This window comes from Lissotriton vulgaris, chromosome 5 (assembly GCF_964263255.1).
Source record: "Lissotriton vulgaris chromosome 5, aLisVul1.2, whole genome shotgun sequence".
Classification (NCBI taxonomy): domain Eukaryota; kingdom Metazoa; phylum Chordata; class Amphibia; order Caudata; family Salamandridae; genus Lissotriton; species Lissotriton vulgaris.
In genome coordinates, this window is record NC_141693.1 from 1964918896 (window position 1) to 1964945599 (window position 26704).

The 26704-nt window shown below is 49.2% G+C and overlaps 1 protein-coding gene across 2 annotated transcripts in view; it reads right to left on the reverse strand.

Moving 5' to 3' along the window:
* Nucleotides 1-241: 241 nt before the first annotated feature.
* Nucleotides 242-26704, reverse strand: part of MPIG6B (megakaryocyte and platelet inhibitory receptor G6b) — a 291237-nt gene continuing 264774 nt past the window's right edge. For both annotated transcript variants that reach the window (XM_086924660.1, XM_086924659.1), the window contains one exon: nt 242-1742. In XM_086924660.1, coding sequence (XP_086780786.1) covers nt 1676-1742 — 67 coding nt within the window. In that variant the 3' untranslated portion in view covers nt 242-1675. The remainder of the gene's footprint in view (nt 1743-26704) is intronic.

Below are 26704 nucleotides of genomic sequence, written 5' to 3' on the forward strand. Positions count from 1 at the left end.
TATCAATCATCTCCGGTGTGTTGCTATTAGCCCACTGATCAATTTCCTTTGGTGCGTGTTGGTATTAGCCCACTCATCCATTTCCTCTGGTGTGTGTTGGTACTAGCCCACTTATCAATGTTCTCGGTGTGTGTTGGCATTAGCCCACTGATCAATCTCCTCCTTTGTGCGATGGTATTAGCTCCGTTCTCAATCTTCTCAGTGTGTGTTGGCATTAGCCCACTGATCAATTTTCTCCTTTGTGTGATGGTATTAGCTCCCTTCTCAAACTTCTCAGTGTGTGTTGGTATTAGCTAAATGATCAATCTCCTCCTGCGTGAGTTGGTATTAGCCCACTTATCAATCTTCTCGGTGTGTGATGCCATTAGCCCACTTACCAATCTCCTCCTGTGTGTGTTGGTATTAGCCCACTTATCAATCTGTTCTGGTGTGCGCTGGTACTAGCTCACTTATCAATCTTCTCTGGTGTGTGTTGGTATTAGCCCATTGATCAATCTCCTCCTGTGTGTGTTGGTATTAGCCCACTTATCAATCTTCTCTGGTGTGCGCTGGTATTAGCCCACTTATCAATCTTCTCTGGTGTGTGTTGGTATTAGCCCATTGATCAATCTCCTCCTGTGTGTGTTGGTATTAGCCCACTTATCAATCTTCTCTGGTGTGTGTTGGTATTAGCCCATTTATCAAACTCCTCCTGTGTGTGTTGGTATTAGCCCACTTATCAATCTTCTCTGGTGTGTGCTGGTATTAGCCCACTTATCAATCTTCTCTGGTGTGTGTTGGTATTAGCCCATTGATCAATCTCCTCCAGTGTGTGTTTGTATTAGCCCACTTATCTATCACCATTGGTGTGTGTTGGTATAAGCCCACTTATTAAAATCCGGTGTGTGTTGCTATTAGCTCACTTATTAATCACCAATGGTGTATGTTGGTATTAGCCCACTTATCAATGTCCGGTGGGTGTAGGTATTACCTCACTTCTCAATCTTCTCCTGTGTGTGTTGGTATTAGCCCAACTTATCAATCACCACTAGTGTGTTGGTATTAGCCCACTTATCAATGTCGGTGGGTGTAGGTATTGCCTCACTTCTCAATCTTCACCTGTGTGTGTGTGTTGGTATTAGCCCACTTATCAATCACCACTGGTGTGTGTGTTGGTATTAGCCCACTTATCAATATCTGGTGGATGTAGGTATTACATCAATTCTCAATCATCTCCTGTGTCTGTTGGTATTAGCTCACTTATCAATCTTTTCCGGCTGCAAGGAATGATCAACTGTTGTGTTACAATTTACTCTTGTGTGATCTGCTCATGAGATGGGTAGATAACTCTATTTTAAACCAAGTGGTTCACTGTTTTGTATGAGTTAATTGTATGACTATTTTAAAGGTGAAACAATGAAGTTTTGATTTGACATCCAACACGAGTGAAGATAGTGACCCAGGTCTTCTGCTAGCTATCTATATTTCTGCTAAGTCCCAAACACTAATCTTTAATCTTTGTCTGCCCTTTATGCCCAATAGAATGCTCTTTAGAGCCAACATATTAATTTTCCTACTCCTTCCTTGTCTTTCTGGAGTTTTCTCTTGTCGACCATATTTTCATTATTTCCTTGTCTCGTTGGAGGATTCTTTTTTCATGGCGGCTGGAATGTGGTAGTGGGAAGCGGTGGAGTGGTTATTCATCGAGTGGGTTCCACTGACCAGTGGGATTGAGAACTTCCATCGCTGCACTATATTTTTTGCTGGAAGACACAAGAGCAGAGAGTTATTGACTGCTATGATATCAGAAAAGTCTTATCTCTGCCTTCATTCTTTCTATCTTACCACCATGTGTTCATCTTTCACCACGTCTCTCATTTTACTTATACATGCTTTCTACTTCTCTTTCCTTTCCTTTCTTTATCCATCTACACCAGTACTGTGACTTTCTCTCTTGCCTTGTTATCACTGTGTTTATTTTTGTTATTGTATTACATGTAAGTTCCTCTTTCATAGGGAAAGCAGGCCCTGGAGGTTCACTTAGTGCGCTGTAAAGGAGCCTCCCCTGCTTTCCTTCTAGAAGGCATTATCAAATGTGAGTTATAAGCACTGATAATTTTACTGGAAAGATACATTTGTATAGGGTATATGATAATTTATCCACACATTCAGTTTTTACATAGTCATTTTTTGACAGTGAGCCCAGTTTCACATAGGGTTGCCACTTTTCCAAGGATAAAATACAGGCCATTTGTTTTTGAGTCTATAAAGGCCTGGTAGTGACACAAAGTAGGACTTTAAACAAAATTCCATGTATTCATTTGTAACATGACTTTTCTTCCTTTGTGTACTTTTATTATTATCCAGGGATCGTTAACACAGCACCACAAGACATTTAACCCCTTGTGCGCGGCCGCGATTCTGCATCTGTGCGGCACTTTTAATGAGTGGGTGGGTTCATGACTGCCCCCAGCCGTCATCAGCACACGAGCACCGTGATGCATGACGGCTGGGGGCCGTCATCAGCATAGAAGGCGTTAAAAGTGCTTTATATTTGTATTTGCTGTTTGAAGTATGTACAGATAAGGACTAAAGATAACAGCTTTGGGAGTTTTTGCTTTTTTTTTTACCAGTTGGGACATTAAAATACTGGTGATGCAGGTAGAAAACAGGCGAGCGGCAACCTTAGTTTCACATTATCAAATAGATTTAGATTTTGTATATAATACTCTTGTTGACTTTGAAGTTAAACCGGCAGCAACACGTTTCGCCCCTTTTGTTATATTGTGCCTGGGCCTTACTGAACTGGGTTGCTTGTGCTCCCATCTACAGGTGCCTGGCCTGGCAGTTGAGGATGGTCTGCTCCTATTGAAACAGAGCCAAGTATGATTTGCATATGTCTTTGTCTAAAGCAGAGGTCTTCAAACTGTGGGGCACCTCCCTCTGGGGAGGGAGGGGCAAAGCTTCTTCTGGAGAGGGGCACACTCCCATATCGAAGAAATTGAATAATAATTCTCCTGGTCACAAAACGAGCATGGGCTTAAAGGAAGCACAACTGCCTGTAGAAAACAGACTAAAACAAGCCTAAGCGACACAATAATGCTGATAAGTGTGTTTAGTGTCATTGTGTGGGTTAGTGTTGTTTGTGGCTACTTTTGACAGGCATTTGTGGTTGTAGTGGAGAAAACATCCATGGCAAGAGTTGAGCAGTGTTCTAGGGCAAAGGAGCATTGTGGGTGCAGAAGCAGCATACGTGCCAACAGACCTGATTCAAGCGGGAAACTCCATATTTTTTCATTTTTTCATTTTGGCTATAGCCAATGGCTCACCCAGGGTCAGCGCCAGTCCTTCCCATCGCTTCAGTCGGTTCTCCACCCACTCCATGAGTCTGTCATAATTGGACCGCCATAGTTCCTCAACATTGCTACACAGCCAGATTCCCAGGTATTTCACTGGGTCCTCCGTCCAGCAGAGTGGATACTCCGATTGGAATCGCTCTGTAGCCGCTGTCAGTGGGAATATAACCGATTTGCCCCAATTAATATGTATGCCCGAGAGTCCTCGAAACCGCGTAAACTCCCTGATTAAGGGACCTGGATTTTCTGCTGGGCTTTTAACATACAGTCACGTCATCCACGTACAGAGAGATGGGTATCACCCGCGGAATGAATGCCAGACCATGGTGCGTAGGGCTGCCTTAACTGGCCCACTAGGGGCTCCAAAGCGATGGCAAATACAAGGGGTGACAATGGGCATCCTTTCTTGTGCCCCGGGACTAGAGAAATGGAGGGGAGACCACTACATTGACTCGGAAAACTCCTGATTTTTTATATTAAAAAATTGCATTATTTTAGCTGCTTCCTTCTTGAATGTGCCTCTGCTCTCCAAAATCTCCCACTTTCCAGTTCTGAAATGTTGGCATGCATGCAGCAAGGAGGGTTAGGAATAGAGCCCAGAGGGAGCAGACAGGGTGCATAGAGAGAGCTGCTGTCATTGCTGGAGGCTTAATGAAGGGGGGCTCTTTAGGAGCCAGTGCAGATGGAGTGAATTCATAGCTGCCAGGTTACCCAGGTCCATGCCTGATGTCCTACGCCAGTCCAGGATCTGTGACTTGTAGCCCTATTTTATATTGGAATAAAGAAGACTACAAAACCCAGAATTCACAAAAAGAAAAACCTGGACTGGAGCAGCACATCATACATGGACCTGGGAAACTTGGCAGGGCTGGGTGATCGTAAATTCTGGAGGTGCTGAAAAGTGCCTCAGTCAGGAGCCAGGGAGAGTTCCTAAATCCTTGGAGGACGGGAGTTCTGCAGGAGCATGATCCGAGGGAGCACTGGAGGACAGTGGGGGAGTGTGGTGCAAAGAAAGCTGCAGGAGAGACGGTGGAGAAGGTGGAAGGGATCCTCAGCATTGAGACTCCAAGGGGCATATTAACAACGGACATATCGCCGCTTTTCCGGCGGCGATCATAATTTCGCGATATTTACAGTCCACCGCTTACATGCATTAGCGCATGTTAGCAGCAGTTTTCCTGATGCCTCGCCTTGCATCGCCAATTAGATGCAAAGTAGGCGTTCCTGAGGAAAACAGCATTGCAATTCGCGCTGACACGGCTTCGCCAAATTAACAAGCCGGCAGCGGACCTGGGAAGTGATGCCTGAACTCGCGCTAAGCCCCCATTATCACAGCGCGGGGACACGCCGGGAGGCGTCGCCAGGCGCTCTACAAACCCCTTTAATAATAATAATTGCCTGATTTTAACGTCTGCAAAAAAGCTGACTTAGCATTATGTCCTGTGGGAGGTGGATTGTGAAGTTAAATCCACACTTCAGTATCAGCGAGCTCTGCCATTATCGCTGATCGTTTATCTCCGGATTTCTCGCGTTGAAGGGGTTTTTGGCCGCTATCGCTGGATTTTATATCGCCAATGTGCAAAGTGGTGTTAATACAACACTATCATGGCGATAAAATCCAATGATAGCTGGCGATAGAAAAAACCGCTAAGCGCGTTTAGCGATAATTATCGCTACGTGTTGTTAATATACCCCCAAGTCTGGCGAGCTGGAGAGGTGTTGAAGGGTTATCCTATTAATGACAAGAAAACCCTTTTTTCAGTCACAGAAGCTTTTAGGGTGAGTTATCCCATTGAGCTTAATGGGAGATTTCATTAATTTGAAGGGTGGCAATGAGCCCTTTCACGGTGACACTCTTGCGATGAAGGTGAGTTGAATGGTTTGTCTTGGAGGGAGGATACACTGCAAGGCTCCTGAAGGTTAGTATGGTGGCAAGAGGGTGGGAGGAAAAGCTGCAGAAGTTAGTGGGGATGGGGGAGGCAGGAGGCAATGCGGACCGGGCAGATACAATGCAGGAGTCAGCAGTGAGAAGGGGCTGCAGGAACCTGGAGTGAGGTGAGAAGAGGAGAGGCCCACTCCCTTACCCTCATGCCCCAGTACAATCCCCACTGTGCAGTGCAGCAGATTAACCAAATACACCTACCCCCTTCTACCCCTTCTCTGCTCCCAAAGATGTAAGTACCCCATGCACGTCAGAGTAAGGGGAGGCCAATGCAAAACAGTTTGTTCGGGTGGGGGGTGTTATAAAAAAGGCCGAGTGGGTGAAAAACGATGGACTGGAATCCAGTCCAAGCGATCGCCAGTGGCTGAGATTAACTCAGGCATTTCTTCGATGACTTTGTTTTTTGTTGAGGCAGACACCCCATCTGTGACGGATGTACCCAGACGTAGTTCTGGTACTCACTACGCCATTGGAGCCAAGCTTCATCCCACCAAAGCCTCAGCAGGCCACAACTGGTGTATGCCTGCTTGTGCTCACATCTGGAGAGGACCTGGCCAGGCATTTCAGGCTGAACCGTCCCTACTGGAGTAGGGCCAACGCCGATTTACTAATGGCAGGTGTCTGTCTAGTGGATAAAAACAATGCACTGGATTGTAACCCTGATCAGATCACGATTGGCGGAAATAAAGTCAATCTTTCCTTTCATCACTTTGTTGCATGTTGCTGCGGCTTTCACAAGGCTGTAATAATATGGATGGGGTAATTTGTCAGAAAATATTTATTTATTTATTTGAGTATTTTGTAGAGCGCACAGCGACCCCAACGGGGCGTCCCGGCGCTGAAAACTCTGAAAGTTGAGGCTAGAGGGACCGATATCCAGATTTAAGAGGAGAATAGATGTGTTTTCAGAGATTTATGAAAGGCTGATTCTGTTGGGCAGGTGCGTAGGGCAAGGGGGAGCTTGTTCCAGTGCTGAGTGGTACAGACCTCAAAGGTTTTTCCACCTGCACAGGAGCGTTTAAATCGGGGGGTTACCAGAAAATTAAGAGTATTGGAGCGTAGAGTCCTTGAGTTGGCATAGGGTCGCAGGGTGTTTTTCAGGTGTGCCGACCCACTGCCTTTGGATGCTCGGAAGGCCAGTGTCATGGCCTTAAACACACATCTTTTGGCTATGGGCAGCCAGTGCAGTTTGCGGAGATGAGGGGAGATGTGGTGTTTAACAGGGATTCTCTCAACCAGACGAGCGTCGGCGTTCTGGACCGTCTGAAGTTTGTGGCAGAGGCCTGCTGTGATACCAAGGTAGAGGGCATTGGCGTAATCAAGATGGGATGTTATCAGTGCCTGGATCACAGTCTTACGGCAGTCTGCCGGCAGGTAGTTGATAAGTCGTTTTATGGTCTTGATCTTTGCGAAGCAGGAGGCAGCTACAGTTTGTACCTGGGTGTTAAAGCTAAGTTGGGTGTCCCAGCGTACTCCTAGGTTTCTTACCGAGTCTTTGGGGGTGGGGGGCTAGACTCAGGTCTTCTGGCCACCAGATGCTAGAATCCAGAGGGGATGGTGAATTGAAAAACAGGATCTCCGTTTTTCCAGCATTGAGTCGGAGGGAGTTGGCATCCATCCAGCTCGAGATGTCCCTGAGACAGGATTTCAATGGGTCAAAGGCGGAGGTGGAAGGGGAGTCGAAGGTGAAAAGAAGCTGAATGTCGTCAGCGTAGGAAGTGGATTTGATCCCCGTCTGGGCGATCAGTTTGGGCAGGGGGGTGAAATACACATTAAAGAGGAGCGGGCTCAGGGAAGAGCCCTGTGGGACTCCCCATTTGAGTGGTCTGGCAGCGGAGGTGTATGGAGGCGTGAAGACCTGCTGTGTGCGGCCTGAAAGGTAGGATGAGAGCCATTTCAGGACAGCACCACCCAGCCCTAGATCCTCCAGTCTTTTCAGCAGGATATAATGAGAGACGGTGTCGAATGCTGCTGAGAGATCCAGCAGCACCAACACCGCCCTCGACCCTTGATCAAGCGTCCATCTCACCGAGTCGGCCTTTTCGATAAGGGCCGACTCGGTGCTGTGGCCCGACCTGAAACCATGCTGGGAGTCGTGGAGTAACCCGTTGGTTACAACAAACATATGAGAAATAGATAAAAGAATAGGAATCAGTGACTCTCACAAAAGATCCATCTGTAAATATGAGCAGTGGAAACGTTTTGACACTTTAATCATAAATAAGTTATGTGAGAAATGTCATGGAAAATGTGAAATATAATGAAATCTGTCGGTTTAAAAAATGAAAAGATGGTTAGTGCAAATATATGAAAACATTGCTATATGAGCACAACCGAGATCTGAGGAAAACAAAAAGGGACAAACGAAAGAAAAAGTGTTTCTACTATGTAAGTGGCAAGAGACTGGATACGAAGCGGGAAGCAGGCTGGTTTCAGGGTGGCATTGGAAGGTGGCACTTACGGTCAGTTGCAGTCAAATCTGCAGTATTAAAACGGTTATTCGGTAGCAAGGAAACATATAGAGAGACCTTTTCATGCATATCTTCAAGGGTTGGGTGTATGGTTCAGTTTATGTATAACATCTCTATATGGATGTCTAGGAAATAGAGAGAAGAACTGAGACATCATGGTCCTCGTATGGTCCTGCAGAGTTGTCTGATCTATCACTTTGTGTATTCTTGCCCTTGTCAGACGCACACCAGAGGACCAGTGATCAGTGGGGAGCGTGTACTCTATGCCCTCTATGCCCTGTGGGCCCTTGAAAAATGCTTTGCTGCTGGTCGTTTCTCTCAATCAGTGAAAAGGAGGATGGGAGCTCATTGCCTCACATCCCAGCACTCAGTTCGCCCAGATGCATTATGGTAAATGCAGTGCACGATAACACTTGCTTCACTGACAGTCTTCAGTTTTTCAGCCATGTTGGTGCAGCCAGTTCTCTCTATCTCTTGACTTTCACTCAGTTAGTCACTGTAACGTCTCTGAGGCAGCAGCGTAGATGGTAAACCCATTCGGACCGTGACTTGCTCTTACGTGCTCCACTATTGCCTCTTCATACACAGACCACAGACCATGTGATGGTGGCCTCAGTGTGAAGCCGCAAACCACATGCAGGTGGGGCCGGAGCGCAACTGCAAATGGCGTGTGGTGGTGTTTGTGGCGGGCATTGGCAAGGGGTGTATGGGCTGCGCGTGACATGCAGTGGAAAACCTTGGGTTATGTTTGTTTTGCAGTGGCAAGAGGCATGCCTATCTGCTGGAGGAGTAAGTTCCAGGGGGCTAGGTTAGTGTGGGCTGCCATGCAGAATACAACAGCCCTTTCAGGATTGAGCTACTTCATAGGTTTCCACATCCTTGATTGGCTGCAATGAGCCAGCTGCCCAATCAGGCAAAGGGCAACATTAGAACTGAGCACCGAAGGCAGGGGGGACAGAACGTGCACAGCCTTTCTACTCCGAGGATTTGCAGGACAGACTTGAGCCTTGTGGTGATGTGGAGACTCAACCTAGGAAATGTTCCTCTAACACAAGATGCATGCACCCGGCAGGGCTGGTTGCTGTCATGTCGGGCCCTAGGCCCACATGATTCACAGTCATGGACACAGACAAATTAGTTGGGTACTACAACTTGCCACGAGCACGTGCACCCGGGCCCATTTATTAGCCAGGTCACGTCACTAGTGACGCCGGTGGTCGATGGGTGTTGGCTGTGTTGCGAGACACCAGAACGTGTCTCGCAGGACACTACATTCCTTTCCACCTTTATTAAAGAACAAACAAAATGATGGTCCACCCTGTGGGGACAAAACAATTAACTAAAACACCACAGAGTAGATCAGTCTTCCGAGACAGGTGGCAGGAAGACGCCAGACGTGGGCTGATGACTCTACCTGCAGCAGGACCTTCCCGGTTGGAACTCATAATTTAACCTGAACAGTTCAGGACACGACCGCTGGCTTGGAGATGTCCACTGCATGGCGACAGTTCACTTGGGATGGCATGTCCTGCATGACTTCCCTTTTGTTGACGTCGGTGACGGTCTGTGGTGAATTCAAACAGTTCTTTCAATGGGATGCGTCATGAGCATGGACGGAGTTCATGGTGATGGTTCGTGGAGGTGTTGCCTGATCACGTGTCCCTGTGGACTCCTTTGGCTGTAACCACTGAGCCGCCGGTGGGGCAAAGTCTTTTTTCACTCTCTCATCTGGAGAGGCCTTTGCCGGGTTTGCTGCGGGGCTGCGGGACTGCAGGAAGGCTACGCTGGGGCCACTTGTGTGCTGACTGGAGCAGCTGCAGGACCACCTAGGAGCCGTTGCTTGGTCGCATGCACAACTCTCTAGGGTGGAGGTGTCTTGGCCGATGCTTGCTCTCGCTGCCGCGGTTCAGAGGTGTGCCTGGTTCACAAGTAGCCTCTGGTCTCTTCTCTCGGCTGGTATTGCAACAGCGTGTGACTCCAGTCCATCAATACTCTGGGAGTGGTGTTGACGCATGTGGTGATGGCTGGCGTGATGGCGGTTGCCAGCCATGTGGTGACTCAGGATGACAGGTGGTGGTGACGTGCTGGGAGATTTGGATGTCAGGAGGGACTTGGCAGCCCTGTGCCTCCGCCTTGTTGAGGTTGAGTTTCAGTGATGGCGTGACACGTAGAGTGTGTGGATCCTCTCTTGCCTGGCTTGGGGCCACTGCCGACTCCATCTTGAGGCAGTGTGAGGAAAGACACTTGATACCGATCTTCACCCATGGCATCTGCAGTTAGGAGCAGGGATGCCGTTTGACTTAGACTGCTGACACTCTGGGGTGGACAATCATCTGGGGACGCGTTGGGATGATACACGGTTTGCGTTTGCTGGGACTTGTGTTCGGCTCTCCCGTGAGGCTGTATCCAGGGACGCCGGTTGACGCTCACCTGGGGACTCATTGGGATGAGAGTCAGTTTGCGCTTGCTGCGGCTTACTCTTGGTTCTCCCTTGATGCTGTATCCAGGGACGCCGAATGACGCTCACCTAGGAAGGCTTTGGGATGAGACTCGGTCTGCGCTTGCTGTGGCTCACGTGTGGTTCTCCCTTGGTGCTGTCTTCAGGGCCGTCGGTCCGCCTTAGTGTCTGTCTGGTGTCTTTGGAGGTGTTCTTGGGTTGTGGTGCTACGAGTCCTTGAGCTTCTCATCTGTGATGCACCTGCGGGTGAGTGCCAGGTTCTCCTGGGTGACACGATTTCCACTCTTCTTCTTCTTCTGAGGCAGTGACATGCACCATGTTCTAACAAGGCCAACGGGCCTATTAACTTCAATGGTCTCTGAACCATTCCGGCGAACCTTCAGTCGCTCTTCTCGGCTGCGTAGCGGGCAGCCACTCATCTTTGGCGCTTCTTCTTCAGGTGTTCCCTCTCTAGGGAATATCTTCCACGGACAGTGGTAAGCTGTTGTGGTGGCTGGCCACTTGTGGTGTACGGCTCTCCTCTTGTCAACATTGGGTCACTGACGACTCCTGCTTGTAGCAGTGTGAGGGAGGACACTGTTCTGCGTTTGACCCCTTCCGGGCTCCGTTGCTGTTGCTTCTGCAGAGATGTTTGGGATCTCCCTGCTGATTCCAGCAGTGCTTCTTCCTTTTGGAGGGGTCTCTCTTCCTACTGGGTATTCACTCGCGAGCTTCTGGGTGCATTGTGTTACGCACCTCGGACCTCGCATTCTTCATCTTTTTCCCCGGAACACCCTCTTCTGGCACCTGGCGTGCCTGTTGGTCCTCTTTACGGCGGTAGTCGTTCACCGCCAGGGGCTTGTAGCGCTCTCTTCTGAGGCTCCTTGTGGGCTTAATAGTTTCACCCCTCCAATGCGACAGACATAAGTTGGTGCCCTGTCAGGCAGTGCTGGGGCTACTATGCAGTATCTGCTGGTGCTGTGCGTGCCTACTTTTCTCTAGTGGTGTTCGGCGTTCGCATCTTGGGGGCGTGCTGCGCTGCCCTCTTTTCCCAGGGATGTTGCTTGTCCACCTGCGGCCTCTTTTCTCTGTCTAGCCTGCATGCAGTGCTAAACCTTCACTCGACTTGCTTCAGTGGTGACTTGCTGGCAGCGCTTGACACTGTGCATAGTCATTTTGTGGGTGACTGCCGGCTATTTGGCTCTATGAGACACTGACTCTTTATGGCTGTGGTGGCTGACTATCACTGAGAGCCATACCATGCTTTGTTGGCTAGCCCTTGCTTCTAATCCTTTTCTTTTCAGGCTTAGCTAGGGTACTGTCCTTGTAACCTGGGATATCGTGAGAGGCAGAGTCTCATGCTGGGGAACTCACAGGGTGCTGTCAGTGTTTGCAGGGAGTTTTATTTAGCGGGTGCAGTACCGCTAATAGGCCGCTAGATGGCAGCACAGTGTTCTTCTGTGGGTGCGCGCCCGGCAGCTGCTCGGGCTGGCATTGCGGAATACTGTCTCAGAAACCACCGGGCGGCTGCTTGTTGTAATCCTGTATTGTGTTAATGTAGTGATTACAACCTTACTATCACAGGCATGAAGTAAGGGCATGAAGGGAACATAAGAAACCAGTTTATTCGTGTGAAGGCACACGTGGTGATCAGTGGCGTAACGAAACTTGAGGGGGCCCCCCTGCAAACTACATGGAGGGGGCCCCCCTCCCATCCTCCGTGCCAGTCTAGAGCTCTCCGGCCAGCGACCCGCCATACTGCAGGGGATGCGGAGCTATTGTTACGCCACTGTCACCAATCCAGCCGTTATAAGTAACACTGGATGGTGGAGTTAAAGGTTGGGCTTAGTCTGCCAGCAGGCTATCATAGGTGGTGGTCCATTCATTACAGGGTCCCTGCCATCGGTAGACCGGGGAAGTTTGCCCAATTTTAGGTGGGTTTCCTGATGCAGACTCCTGTCATGATATACAACGTCGGGCTCACTCATCGTTCAGTTTTGACAAAAGCGCATCCACTGCTCCTTCTCCTTTCCGTTTTAAAACATTAGACAAAGCGACAATGCAGTATTTCAAAAGCAGATGTAACTACAAAGAGCACATTTTGATAATACATTTTTATTAGTAGACAATAGCAATCTTAAGAGGCATTGCATAGCTTCATACACACTTTGACCGCAATTCAATCACAGTCTCTCTCTCTCTCTCTCTGTCAGTCAGTCAGTCAGTCTATCTCTCTCTCTGTCAGTCAGTCAGTCTATCTCTCTCTGTCATTCAGTCTCTCTTAGTCAGTCAGTCTCTCTCTCTCTGTCAGTCTCTCCATCTCTCTCTTTCTGTCAGTCAGTCAGTCTCTCTCTGTCAGTCAGTCAGTCTCTCTCTGTCAGTCTCTCTCTGTTTTTTAGTCTCTCTCTCTCTCTCTGTCAGTCTCCCTCTCTCTGTCAGTCAGTCTCCCTTTCTCTGTCAGTCTCTCTCCCAGTCAGTAAGTCTCTCTCTGTCAGTCCCTCTCTCTGTCAGTGTCTCTCTCTTAATCTCTCTTTCAGTCAGTCAGTCTCTCTCTCTCTGTCCGTCTCTCTCTCTCTCAGTCAGTCTCTCTCCCTGTCAGTCACTCTCTCTGTCAGTCTCTCTCTCTCTCAGTTTCTCTCTCTCAGTCTCTCTCTCTGTCAGTGTTCCAGACAGTCTCTCTCTCTCTCTCTCCACTGTCAGTCTCTCTCAGTCAGTCATTCTCTCTCTCTCACAGTCATCCAGTCTCTCTCAGTGAGTATCTCTCTCTCTCTCTCTCTCTCAGTCAGTGACTCTATCTGTCAGTCAGTCTCTCTCTGTCAGTCTCTCTTTCTCTCAGTCAGTCTCTCTCTCTCTGTCGGTCAGTCTCTCTCTCTCTCTGTCGGTCAGTCTCTCTTTCTCTGTCAGTCTCCCAGTCTCTCTGTCAGTCAGTCTCTCTCTCAGTCAGTCTCTCTCTCTCTGTCAGTCTCTCTCTCTGTCAGTCTCTCTCTCAGTCAGTCAGTCTCTCAGTCTCTCTCTCTCCTAGTCTCTCTCTCTGAGTCAGTCAGTCTTCATCAGTCAGTCATTCACTCTCTCTCAATCAGTCTTCCAGACAGTCTCTCTCTCTCTCTCTCCCTCTGTCAGTCTCTCTCAGTCAGTCATTCTCTCTCTCAGTCAGCCAGTCTCTCTCAGTGAGTCTCTCTCTCTCTCAGTCAGTGACTCTCTCTGTCAGTCTCTCTCTCTGTCAGTCAGTCTCTCTCTGTCAGTCTCTCTCTCTGTCAGTCAGTCTCTCTCTGTCAGTCTCTCTCTCTCAGTCAGTCTCTCTCTCTCTCAGTCAGTCTCTCTCTGTCGGTCAGTCTCTCTTTCTCTGTCAGTCTCCCAGTCTCTCTGTCAGTCAGTCTCTCAGTCTCTCTCTCTCTCTCTGTCAGTCAGTCTCTGTCAGTCAGCCAGTCTCGCTCTGTCGCGATCGCTCTCGCTGCCGCGGCGAGAAGAAAGAGATGTAGAATAGCGCGCTCTCTCCAAACGGACTACATGTCCCAGAAGGCAAAGCGGATATGGAAGTCAGGAAAAAAGGCTGAGCCTATATAAGCTCCTCCCCTGCAGCAGGTAGTTGCTTGACAATTGTTTTTGTAGTTTTGGTTATGGCGGAAGGTGTTGTCCCCGCCGGATGTATAACCTAGAAAGCCAGCGCAGACGAAGAGCCTGCAAGGTCAGAGGATTCAAGCCAGCGCTGACGAAGAGCCTGCGAGGTCAGAGGATTCAAGCCAGCGCAGACGAAGAGCCTGCGAGGTCAGAGGAGTCCAGCCCAACGCCGATGAAAAGCCTGCGAGGTCAGAGGAGAAGAAGTTTTCCTGCTGCAGTCGCAAGTATACAAAAGAAGAACGGGCTCGTTCTTCTTTCCACTCCTGTTTTACTTTCTTTGATACTATCCCGCGTGTTACGCGTTCTTTGTTTCTTTAACAAACCTGAGGTTCACGAAAATACTTTTTCTTGAATCATTCGACATCTTGTTTGTTCCCAAGAATTATTGAGAGCAAAGTGCCCGCAAACAAAAAGCACTTTTTCTTACCGGAGGGTTGAAGAGTGTCTCCGGAATATATATATACTCTATTAAGGAAAGTGACGATAACTTTCCTTTCCAAAAGTGTCTGGTTATCTCGGATTTCGGAATTGCAAGATTACGCTGTACGACAATATAGTGTTACATCTGGTAAGTGTAGTAACTCGGGGCCAGGGGGGATTGACATTATTCGGACAAGGTACTCAATCCTACTCTTTGTCTCTCCACGCTGCAGTACGTCCCTCAGCCGAGATCTCGTGGATAACTCAGACCAAAAGGCTGTACCGCTAACCCCGACTCTTCTACACCTTCTCACCTCCCGGCTTCTCGCAATACACGCTCAGAAAGTGACTAATATATCACTACTGGGTGTTGTGTTTAGACAAGTCGAGGGGACTTTCATCCCATCGTTCCTGCTGGCCATATACATAAGGTTAGTGGCGCGCGTCTGTTCTTGCGCTGCTTACAATCCCGACACGCTCAGTCAGTCTCTCTCTCTCTCTCTGTCAGTCTCTCTTTTTCAGTCTCTCTCAGTCAGTCTCTCTCAGTCAGTCTCTCTCACAGTCAGTCTCTCAATCTCAGTCAGTCAGCCTCTGCCTCTCTCTGTCAGCCTCTCTCTCTCTCTCTCTCTCTCTCAGTCAGTCAGTCTCTCTCTCATAGTCAGTATCTCTCTACCTCAGTCAGTCAGTCTCTGTCAGTAAGTCAGTCTCTCTCTCTCTCTCTCTCTCTCTCAGTCAGCCAGTCTCTCTCTCTCTCTCTCTCGCTCTGTCAGTCTCTCAGCCAGTCAGTCTCTCAGTCAGTCAGTATTCAGTCTCTGAGTCAGCCAGTCAGTCTCTCTACTCTCTCTCCACTCTCTCTCTCCCCACTCTCTCCACCCTCTCTCTCCACTCTGTCCTTTATCTCCACTGTCTCACTCTCTCTCCACTGTCTCTCTCTCTCCACTCTCTCTCCACTCTCTCTCCACTGTCTCTCCCCAAACTCTCCACTCTCTCTCCACTGTCTCTCTCTCTCTTTCCAATCTCTCCCCAACCTCTCCACTCTATCTCCACTGTCTCTCCCTCTTTCCACTCTCTCTCTCCAACCTCTCCACTCTCTCCCTCCACTCTCTCTCCACTCTGTCTCCACTCTCTCGCTCTCCACTCTCTCGCTCTCCACTCTCTCGCTCTCCACTCTCTCTTTCCAATCTCTCTACTGTCTCCCTCCATTCTCTCTCTCCACTCTCTCTCCATTCTCTCTCTCCACTTTCTCTCTCCACTCTCTCCACTGTCTCTCTCCACTCTCTCTCTCCACTCTGTCGCCACTCTCTATGTCTCCACTCTCTCTCCCTCCACTCTCTCTCTCCAATCTCTCCACTCTCTCCCTCCACTCTCTCTCTCTACTCTGTCTCTCTCCACTCTCTCCCCACTCTCTCGCTCTCCACTCTCTCGCTCTCCACTCTCTCGCTCTCCACTCTTTCTCTCCACTCTCTCGCCACTCTCTCTCTCCACTATCTCTCTCCACTCTCTCTCTCCACTCTCGCTCTCTCCACTCTCGCTCTCTCCACTCTCGTCTCCACTCTTGCAACTCTCTCTCTCCACTGTCTCTCTCCACTCACTCTCTCTCCACTCACTCTCTCTCTCCAATCTCTCTACTCTTTTCACTCTCTCTCTCCACTCTCTCTCTCCACTGTCTCCCTCCACTTTCACTCTCTCTTTCCACTCTCTCTCTCCAACCTCTCCACTCTCCCTCCACTCTCTCTCCACTCTCCACTCTCTCTCTCCACTCTCTCTCTCTCCACTCTCTCTCTCCACTCTCTCTCCACTCTCTCTCCACTCGCTCTCCACTCTCTCGCTCTCCACTGTCTCGCTCTCCACTCTCTCGCTCTCCACTCTCTCTCTCTTCACTCACTCTCTCTCCACTCTCTCTCTCCAATCTCTCTACTCTTTTCACTCTCTCTCTCTCTCCACTCTCTCTCTCCACTGTCTCCCTCCACTTTCTCTCCACTCTCTGTCTCCACTCTCTCTCCACTCTCTCTCCACTCTCTCTTTCCACTCTCTCTCTCCACTTACTCTCTCTCTCCAATTTCTTCACTCTCTCACTCTCTCTCTCGACTCTCTCTTTCCACTCTCTCTCTCCACTCTCTCTCTCCAAGCTCTCCACTCTCTCTCTCCACTTACTCTCTCTCTCCAATCTCTACACTCATTCCACTCTCTCTCTCTCCACTCTCTCTCTCCAATTTCTTCACTCTCTCCACTCTCTCTCTCGACTCTCTCTTTCCACTCTCTTTCTCCACTCTCTCTCTCCAAGCTCTCCACTCTCTCCCCATTCTCTCTCTGTCCACTGTCTATTGAGACAGCAAACAAGGTGCATTGCGCTACCGTGGCACATTACATTTAATAAGTCCAAATAAGATGAGCAAGACCCAAGACGTCTTCAACAAATATAGCAAATTTTGCCTTAAGACTCACACAACGCTCTTTGCAGCGCAGCACCCTTTCCTTGTTATCGGCCCTTGTTGAGAGTTACTTGTGTCAACAAATATATAAGAAGGTGGGAACAAGCGCTCGACCCCAGGCATCCAGAACAGTCAGCCACCTTCACACTATAATGTCCCCACCTCTCATCTGCAACCAGAGCAACACAAACACAACTTGGCACCCTGAGCTCAATTGCTAAACACGCCTACTGAGGGCAGACACAAAGTAGTGTGCCTTCTAACAAGTGTGCTCTTACCTGAGGGCACCATGTTGCTGCCTCGTACCTTCTCCCTTCTCACATGAGCATTGCCGTGGAGACTTCTGTCTCTGCCCCTGTCCCCCACCCCTCCGCGCCCCCACCCCCATCCTCTTTCCAGCTCATGGTTCTGACTCTGACTGAAGAGGAACAATGTAAGTTGAAACATTGTTTCTCTTCAGTCCTGGGTCAGAGCGGAGGGGCTCAGAGCAGGCTGCAGACAGCCTGCACCTGCTTCAGAGCCTCTCACTCACAGATCTGATCTTCACCGAGGAGCTGAGGGGCCCCCTTCACCTACTCAGGGCTGAGGGTCCCCACCCCCGCACTGCAGGGGCTGCGGGGGTGTTCGTTACGCCCCTGGTGGTGATGTAGCTCACGTCCTCTTACACTTTGCTGGCAAACGGCCGTGCCTCAGCTTTTACCCTCCGATGCCACTGGCGGCGGGTATTTATTTTTATTTATTTATTTATGCGTTTTTATATAGCGCGGACTTTACCCGAAGGTGTCAGAGCGCTTCACAATAGGAACAGAACTGATACATGAGAACATTACAAGTGAGCAAAATACAAAAGCAAACGTTACATTAAATGAAGCAGTAATGACAATCGTGAACCAACAAAATACAAGAGGTAGCAAACGGTGCATTACAGGAGGAAGAAGTGACGTGTGCAGGTTACAAAAGCGTACAAAATAAACATAGAGGTATAATACTGTAATATATGGAGGACACTCAAGCACAAGAACAAACGTTACGTAGGCACTGGTGGCACTTGTGCAGGTATCGGAAACAAACAAATTTAAGAGGTAGAAAACAGTGTGTTACAAGAGAAAGTGACGGGTGCATGTTACACACGAGTCCCAAGCACAGGTAGAAGGATAATACTGCAATAAATGGCAGACTCTCAAACCACAAGAACACACTGGGAAGACACTTCCATAGTCATGCAAAGTAGATTTTTCAATAATTGAAGGGCTTCCTTCAGATAATAGAGAGGGCATGGATTACATTTGGAAGTGTCTTTGAAGGAGGAGAACTTTGAGGTCAGTTTTGAAGGCCTGGGAGGAGGTGGAGGTCCGGAGCTGAGGCGGAAGTGAGTTCCAGATTGTCACTGCGTTGCCTGAAAAGGATTGGGACATCGATCTTTCCTTCTTGAAAATGGGAGGTTCCAGCAGTAGATTTTCCGCATTTCGTGATGGTCTAGAGCAGGGGTCTTCAAACTGTGGGGCGCGACCCCCAAGGGGGCGTGGAGCGATGCAAAGGGGGTCGCGCACCCAGTCACACTTCTCAGGCCCAAGGCCTTCAGCCCCCTCTTCCCCTGTGTCTCAGCCAGGGCTGCTGCAGTGTAACTCGAGCTGCTGGGGGCTCGTCTGGGCAGTGTCTGGAGTTTTATCTCCAGCACACCCATTAGAGTTTTTCACAGGTCTTTAAAGACCATTTACATATTTACATGCCTTTGTAAACTGGTTACAGAGGCTTAGTGTTTTTTTTCCTGATTCCAGTACCCCCTGGGTCCCACTCTGCCTAGTCCTTACATTTGAATTTTACATTTACTGATGTAGTGTGAGAATGCATTTCATGAAAAGGAATATAAAGTAGCATTGAAAAGTAAAATGCCTGTGGGTGTTGTTTAAAGAGGCTGCAGAGACCTCCTCTTGACACTAAATAGATTTATAAATAAAAAAGTATGTATTCATTATGTGACTTTTCTGTATTTGTTCTATTTAATTATTAGTCATGGATCATTGAGGCAGTCCTAGAACATAACTAAAAGTGTTTTCTATTTATATTTGCTGTTCGAAGTATGCACATATAAGTGCTTAAAATACAGCTTTAGGTGACTGCTTATTTTTGTACCAACTGGGCCTTCAAAATAATCTACTGGCAACCGTATCCATAAGACTGGAAGTTTGTTGCACGATCAGCACATTATTTATTTCCTCCACCCTGCCATAATAGCAATAGTTTAACTTAGATTTTAAACCCTACGCTGACGTCAATAACATGCTGGGTTACTTCAAGTGTCTGGGAATGGACTCTACATTCAGACCACTCACTCCTCATTCACGCCCTTCACTTTCACGCTCACCCTGTCCTCATAGCGATCACAATGCACTCACACCATTCACCTGCTCACCCTGCACTCACAATGATTACTCTGCACTCACAATGCACTTGCGCTGTTCATCCTATACCTCACCCTGCGGTCTCAGGAGCACACTACTCATCCTGCACTCATGTGACACTTCACTCACCTCTCCCCTCACTGCTGAATATACAACTCACTCAAACAATTCCAGCAGTAATCATACATTCATTCATCCCTTTCTGAACTTGCATCCGCAACCAAATTCGTACGGCCACCTCACTCACCCTGCAGTCACTCCTCTCACCCTACTCTCACACTGTTGCATCGCTCACCGTGCACTCACATGGGCACTCCTACCAACCACACAGCGCAGAGGGTTAATGTGCCTGCTACAAAGAATATGTACCATGCAGATCACAGAAATGAATGTGAGTAAACTATGAGTAGCGCTATAAAAAATGAAATGTTTGTCAGAAAGGTGTTATAGAGAGATGAGGTGCATTGTTGGTGAGTGGTAGTGAGGGAATTCATGGAGAAGGAGGAAACGGGGGGGGACACCAAAAAAGACTGTTTCACCGGGTGCAACCAGTGTTAGGGCCAGCTCTGACTGGGAGTGTTAGTACCACTTCCCCAGAAGTTCTGGTCTAGTGGCTCCCCTGCTTCTGCAGATTATTATTATTTACATTTGTACTGCACTACTGTTACCAAAAGAAGCCCTGGGGCTAATAACCATCTGCTACCTGAAGGCAAATGAGAAACACACAGAAAGAGATGGATAACCAGCCAAATGGGGTAACCTACAGAGCATAGAGAAAGGTTTTTATATCTTCCTAAAGGATAATCGATTCTTGGTGGAGTGAAACAAAGGAGGGTGCAAGTCCCATAACTGCGCGGCCTTCACCAAAACAACGAGATAGACAACTCATGCCTGCTTGAATTGGGGAACAATAAGCAGAGTGGTACAGGCTGAGAGGAGCATACAGGTCCGACTCCTATGCTTGGTGAGGAGAGATGAGAGGATGAGAAAGGACAGCAAGGGATTGCGAGAATTTGATTTAAGAGGTCAGGGATGAGGAGAAATGTAAATTGCAGAAGAGTAGTGTGGACGCACTAGAAGTGAGTGTGAGCCAAAGGTGAGGGCTTCTGTTAGAGCAAAGGAGAGATGTGAAAGATGAATGGGGGGACCGAAGAGGTGTAAGATACAAATAGACAATAAGTTGAATGGAGAGATGAGGTGAATGAGAAGTGCTGAGGGGAACGGGTGGTGACGGGGCCAGAGAGGCCATGAGATAAATGCGAGAGACTGTTAGAGATGAGGGCAGTAAAACGACAGAATGGCAAGGGGTGATTAAAGGTGAAGTGAGAGGTTGAACAGGGAGAGCTCAGAAGTTGTAAAAAGGGGTGAAAGAAAATGGCCTGCAAAGTGAGAGAGGGATCCAGGGTTGGGAGAGGAGAGGGGGATGGAAGGGAGGGAGTAAGAGGAAAACTGCATGGGTAAACTGCTTAACTCTGAAGAAAACCGCCAGGGTTTTAAGGGACCCCTGATTCTCCCAGCCTGGGCCAGGTGAGCTTCTAATGTGGCAACATGTATTCCTGCGGAATGGAGGGCCCTTCACAAAGGTTGACTAGAAATCTTTCTGATGTTAATTTCTGTATTTTGGTTATAAACAGGTACTGATGGGGTACAATCTTTCCTCAGTGTTACTGTGTGTAAAAAATTAATTTCAAAATAATGAAGCAATGCTATCCCAAAATACGCTGCGTCACGTAACATCCTTTACATTTTCTTCCCACAAAATTTAGTCAAGCCTGTTGCGTAATTTGGTCCTCAAGTGCCTCATAATTCCAGTAGCCCTGCCTACAGGTTTAGAAATTTTTGCCAGGAGGGGGTCCTTACTCAAAATCAAAATGTTGACAGGGGGGTCTCGGCATCCAAAAGTTTGAAGACCTCTGGTCTAGAGCTTCCAGAGAGTTTCAGTTTATTCGCCAGGTAGAGCGGAGAGGAGGAGTGCAAGGCTTTGTGGGTGACGCAGGCAGTCTTGAAGATAGCTCTAGCCTCGATGGGAAGCCAGCGCAGGGTGGATAACATGGGAGTGATGTGGTCGCTTCTTTTGGCCCCATAAATGAAACGAGCTGCTGAATGGAGAACAGACTTAAGGGGGGATAGGTGGGATTTGGGGAGGCCAGTCAGAAGAGAATTGCAGTAGTCCAGTCTGGAGAGGACCAGCGATTGGACCAGGGTTTTAAGGTCATGCTCTGGGAAGAAGCTACGAATACCCCAAAGAAGGGGCAGTTGGTATCGAGCAGACTTTGCAATTGAATTAATGTGGGAGAGTACATTGAGTTTTGTGTCGAGTATGACACCGAGGGATTTTGCGCTGTCGACAATGATGGGTTTGTTGTTCAGCAGATTCATCTCGTCCATCCATGACTGAACCGGGGGAGGAGAAAGAGAGGAGGAGAGGAGGAGGAATTCAGTTTTGCAGGGATTCAGAATCAGTTGATGTGTTGACATCCAGTTTTGAATGGAGTCGAGGGTAGAGCTTAGGACGGAGAGATCGTGAGTGGAGGCAACCTTGAGGTAGATTTGAGTGTCATCTGCGTAGAGATGATAGTTGACCCCAGATTTACTTAGGAGATTTCCCAGAGGTTCCAAATAGAGATTGAACAATGTGGGTGCAAGAATAGAGCCTTGGGGAACACCTTGACCCACCGCCAAAGGCGATGAAAGACTGTCCGCTATTTTGATCATTTGGGATCTATCAGAAAGGAAAGAAGCAAACCATTTAAGCACAGTGCCCTCCATGCCCATTCTCTGTTGAAGAGTGTTGAGGAGGGTGTTGTGATTGACAGTGTCAAAGGCTGCAGAAAGGTCAAGGAGAATTAGAAGACAAGACCCCCCCCCCGAGTCTAGTATTCGCAGCGCGTCATCGATTACTTGCTGCAGGGCAGTTTCATTGCTGCAGTTTTGGATGAAGCCGGGCTGAAGATTGTCAAGAAGATCATTGTCCTTGATATGACGAGAGAGTTGTTTCGCAACACATCTTTCTGTGATCTTCGCAAGAAAGGGTAGGTTAGTGATGGGGCGGAAGTTGTTGAGGTCATTCGCATCCGCAGTGGGTTTTTTAAGCAGAGGGATGACCTGCCCAGTTTTGAAGGGAACAGGAAGGGAGCCTTGAGAGAGGGAGAGGTTGACCAGAGTGGTCCAATAGGGAAGAGAATGGGTATAGAAGTCAATGGCAATGGCACTAGGGATGGGGTCGAGCGAGTGGTTGGAGGGCATGGGCCACACCAGCTGATGAACACGGATGCGGGGACGGAGAAGGGCAGTCGCAGCAGGGCTTTCCGGGTGAGTGTTTATTTCTTTATTTGTGTTGGCCGGCAGGCAAGGTCTCAGCTGCAGGTCTACTCCCCACGTGGTGGGTGCCTTAATTTGCTGTGGAGCTTTTCACTGCTCCTGTTCCTCGGCGCTGGAGCTGCAGGTGGCACAGAGGCTTTGGTGCCGCTGAGCTGGGCAGCTGGCGCACTTGTTTCTCCGTCTCCTTCCCGACGCACTCTTTGGCAGCAACCTTTGCTAACTTTGGGCCGCGCGGGGATTGGAGACGTGAATCACGGTCTCTCCTGGATGCAGTTCACGGCATGTAGATGAGGCGCCTCACCTCCCAACCGACAAGACTGCAGGGGACGACCAGGCTGTAGCGGTGCGAGGATGCGCTTGGGTGACGTCTAGGTCCCGCTACATTTTCCTCTCTTGAAGGCGGCAAACGTCCGCTCTGGTCGGTCTCCCTGCTAGGCTCAGGGGGTCACAGGGCTGCTCACTACCACGCGTGGTGCTGGCTGTGCCTCACCTCGAGGGGGGCCCCGGAACGCTCCCTTTTCTTTCCTGTTGCCGAGCTGGTAGGCGGGGCAACCCCTGGGTGCCTCCGTGCTGTGTGCTTAGCGGGTTTGAGTCACGGCTGCCTCCGGCACTTGCAGTGGCGCTTCCTGTCCCGTATCTGCTGTTCCCCTCACTGACCTCTCACAGCTGGGCTGGCCGGCACCTGGGCTGCAGCGACAGCATCAGGTCGGCATCGGCAGTGCCAGTATGAGCACCGGGTAACCTTTGTCCGCCCCAGCACGGCCTCTGTTGTCGTGCTGAGATATGGCTGTGGAAGCCTTCCAGCAGGCTGCACTGACCCTCCAGGGTCTAGGAGGCGGCGGAATCACAGTTCTGTCTCATTCTCCCCCTTGAAGGACGGTGCCACACCGAGCGGCAGGCACGCGGGGTCAGACCCGCCTCGTCGCCATTGTCGTGTCGGGCCCTAGGCCCACATGATTCACAGTCATGGACACAGACACGTTAGTTGGGTACTACAACTGGCCACGAGCACATGCACCAGGGCCCATTTATTAGCCGGGTCACGTCACTCGTGACGCCGGTGGTGGATGGGTGTGGCATGTGTGTGCCCACTCCCATAGGGAGAGTGGTTATTAAATCAGTGCCTGGCGAGACACTAGAACGTGTCTCGCAGGACACTACAGTTGCCTCAGTTGTGCCTGGGACTCGAAGCTGCCTCCCTTTCGGAAATCTTTAGGTCTGGCATTAGCCCAGATTTTTTGATTTGACTAAAATGATATATTAGTTATTTTTAGGGCATTTTAGCCAGCCCTCTTCATCCACTGGTCAGCTTTTGCATCATTCGTGTTTTTCTTCCACCTAATGCAGCATACTGCATGTGGCAATGGGCCAACCCATTCCAGCCATTGGCTAACTTTACTGAAAGTGACGCCATTGTACTCTGTCACAAGGAGCACAACCACACAATGTAGTTCCTTTCAGTTCCAGGGACTAATATCGCAATGTGTGCCTTTTTTGAGACCAAAGTTTTCTTTAATGATGAAGGGCATGCACCTCCCCCAACAAAAACCATGACAAAAAAAGCACTGACAAAGCCAAAAGGCCCACTACAGAATAAGCAAACTTCAATATGAGTGATTCTGCTGAAGGGTGCTGGGTGGAGTGCATTGCACTGTGCCAATGAGACGCCAACACAGGGTGCATCTCATTGAGCCCAAGAGGGCCAGTGTAAAGTGCGTCACAATGAACCATAGGAGGGCCATGGTAGAATGCCTCACAGCGAGTCTTAGGAGGGGGCAGGTTAGAGTTCTCCATAGTGAGTCCTGGAAAGATCCTTGGTAGAGCGCCTCATGCTGAGCCCAGAATGGTGCTTGGTAGAGCACCTCACACTGAGCCCTAGAATGGTGCTTGGTAGAGCGCCTCACACTGAGCCCTAGAATGGTGCTTGGTAGAGCGCCTCACACTGAGCCCTAGAATGGTGCTTGGTAGAGCGCCTCACGCTGAGCCCTGGAATGGTGCTTTGTAGAGTGCCTCACGCTGAGCCTTAGAATGGTGCTTGGTACAGCGCCTCATGCTGAGTCCCAGAAGGCTGCTTTGTAGGGTGCCTCATGCTGAGCGTTAGAATGGTGCTTGGTAGACCGCCGCACGCTGGGCCCTAGAAAGGTGCTTTGTAGAGCGCCTCACACTGAACCCTAGAATGGTGCATCGTAGAGTGCTTCACACAGAGCTAAAGGAGAGTACATGATTGAGTGCTTCACACCGAGCCCACAGGGTCCCTTGGTGCGTTCCTCACAACGAGCATTATAAGGACTTCAGATAGAATGGCACATGCTGAGCCGGAAGCTACCCAGGTGGGCTGCATAGGAAGGACAGGTAGTGTGTGCCGGAAACCAGGACCTGTTTGAGGTCCCTGAAACCCATAGATGCTGGCTTTCTTACTCTGAGGGTGCACAGTTCTCTGCTATGGGCAGGGCCAATGCTATGTAGAAACCCCCCACTGTTATGTTGAAAACACGAGTGAAAACACACACATGCATTAGGGTACACTATTTGTTAGGGTACACCTATAATTGGCATGACCTACCATATAAGTCCCTAGTCTATAATAGGTCCAGGGGGGTTAAAACTACCTTTAAGTCCCTAGTATATAATAGGGCATGGGAATTTAGAAGCTAGCACCATTTGGGATTAAAACTGCCTTTAAGTCCCTAGAATATAATTGGGCATGGCAATTTAGAGGCCAGCAGCATTTGTTGCACTTGCATTAGTGCACTGCTGAGAGCCTGAGGTCATTTTAAAAGCAATTTTGGAAAAGGTGATGGACAGAGTTTCTGAATGATGCAGAATACTCCTACCCAGTCAAGAGATCAGGGCTTGATCCATCACCGTTTTTTAGCTCACTGCACCATCCCAGCTCAGAACCTGGCTACATGCAAATTAGTCTGTTCCTGTCCAAGTGCATGATGGGAACAGGGCAGACCAAACTACCAAGCCAATTCTTCACCAGAAAGGAGACAAGCTACCGGGGACCGGTTTCTGGCATTTCAGCCGTCATCGGCCCGGCTTGCTTGAATCCTGATGGTGCAATGAGCTAGAGACTCACGTCTGAGTATACCCTCCCACACTTAGGGGCTGATTATGATGGCGGATTTCCCGCATTCACCGGGCCGGCGGAAGCCACCGCCGGCCCGGAGGATGCGGGAAATCCGCGGCGGAGGCTACAAAGACCCACCGCCAAATTAGGATGGCTGGTGGGTCTGAGAATCTGTCCTCCGCTTTTCCGCCGCGGTCGCCTTCCGACCGCGGCGGAAAAGCATTAACATGGCTGGTGGTGTCTATCAGACACCGCCAGCCACATTAGGATGGAGTAGAAAGTATGCTTTACCACGGCGGCTTTTCCGCCGTGGAAAAGCATACGGACCTTCACTTCGGGGGCCCGTTGCGGGCCCCCTGGGTGAAGGAGGGGTGGTGGTTGCACATGGGGGGTACCTATGGTACCCCCCTGCATTTGCGTGGACAAAGCGGCAGGCACCGCGCGGTGCCTGCTGCTTTGTGCACGCAAATGCTGTGCATGCATTTTTAACATTGCGGCGGGTGCAGCTTGAAGCTGCACCTGCCGCAATGTTAAAGATTGAGGATGTGACCGCCACCCTGGCGGTCACATCCTAATCTGCACGGAGGGACCGCCGCAGCCCCTGCGGACGGTCCCTCCTACTCTATGGTGGCGGACGGACTCAGGTCCGTCCGCCATCATAATCGGCCCCTTAGTGTGGATAAAATCAATTTTGGAAAAGCAGCCCTGTGTTGCAGCACTCATTTTAAATGTAAACTGTGTCCAAACTCGACCTTGGTGGTAGGAGCACTTAAAAAGTGATAATCTTCATTACTGTTACATAGTAGGTACCTCCAGGTTCTCCCCTCGGTGTCCCTGGGGTGGGGTGGGTGGGTCATCCAATTATAAGCAGTCCTTAAAAAAGATCATTTATATGCACAGTGGATGGAGAAATTGCACATTTCACTTCCCTTATTGTAGTAAAGTGCCTCCCAAAACCGACCTTGGTGCTATGAACCCTGTGGAGTGAGGATCAACACTATTTTTGCATATTCAAGACCCCCAAGGTCTCGCCTAGGTGTCCCAATAGTGGGGTGAAAGGTCATGTAACTATAATCAGGGTTCTTATAAAAGATGTTTTATATGCCCTGGTGATAGAGAAATTGCACCTTTCAGTTTTCCCATTGTAAATGCCTAACCCCATAGGATAACATTACAATAGTTTATGAACACATACGTAGTGCTAGGAATTGAATACAACATCATTCAAAGACTTAGGAGTATGGCCGTAATAA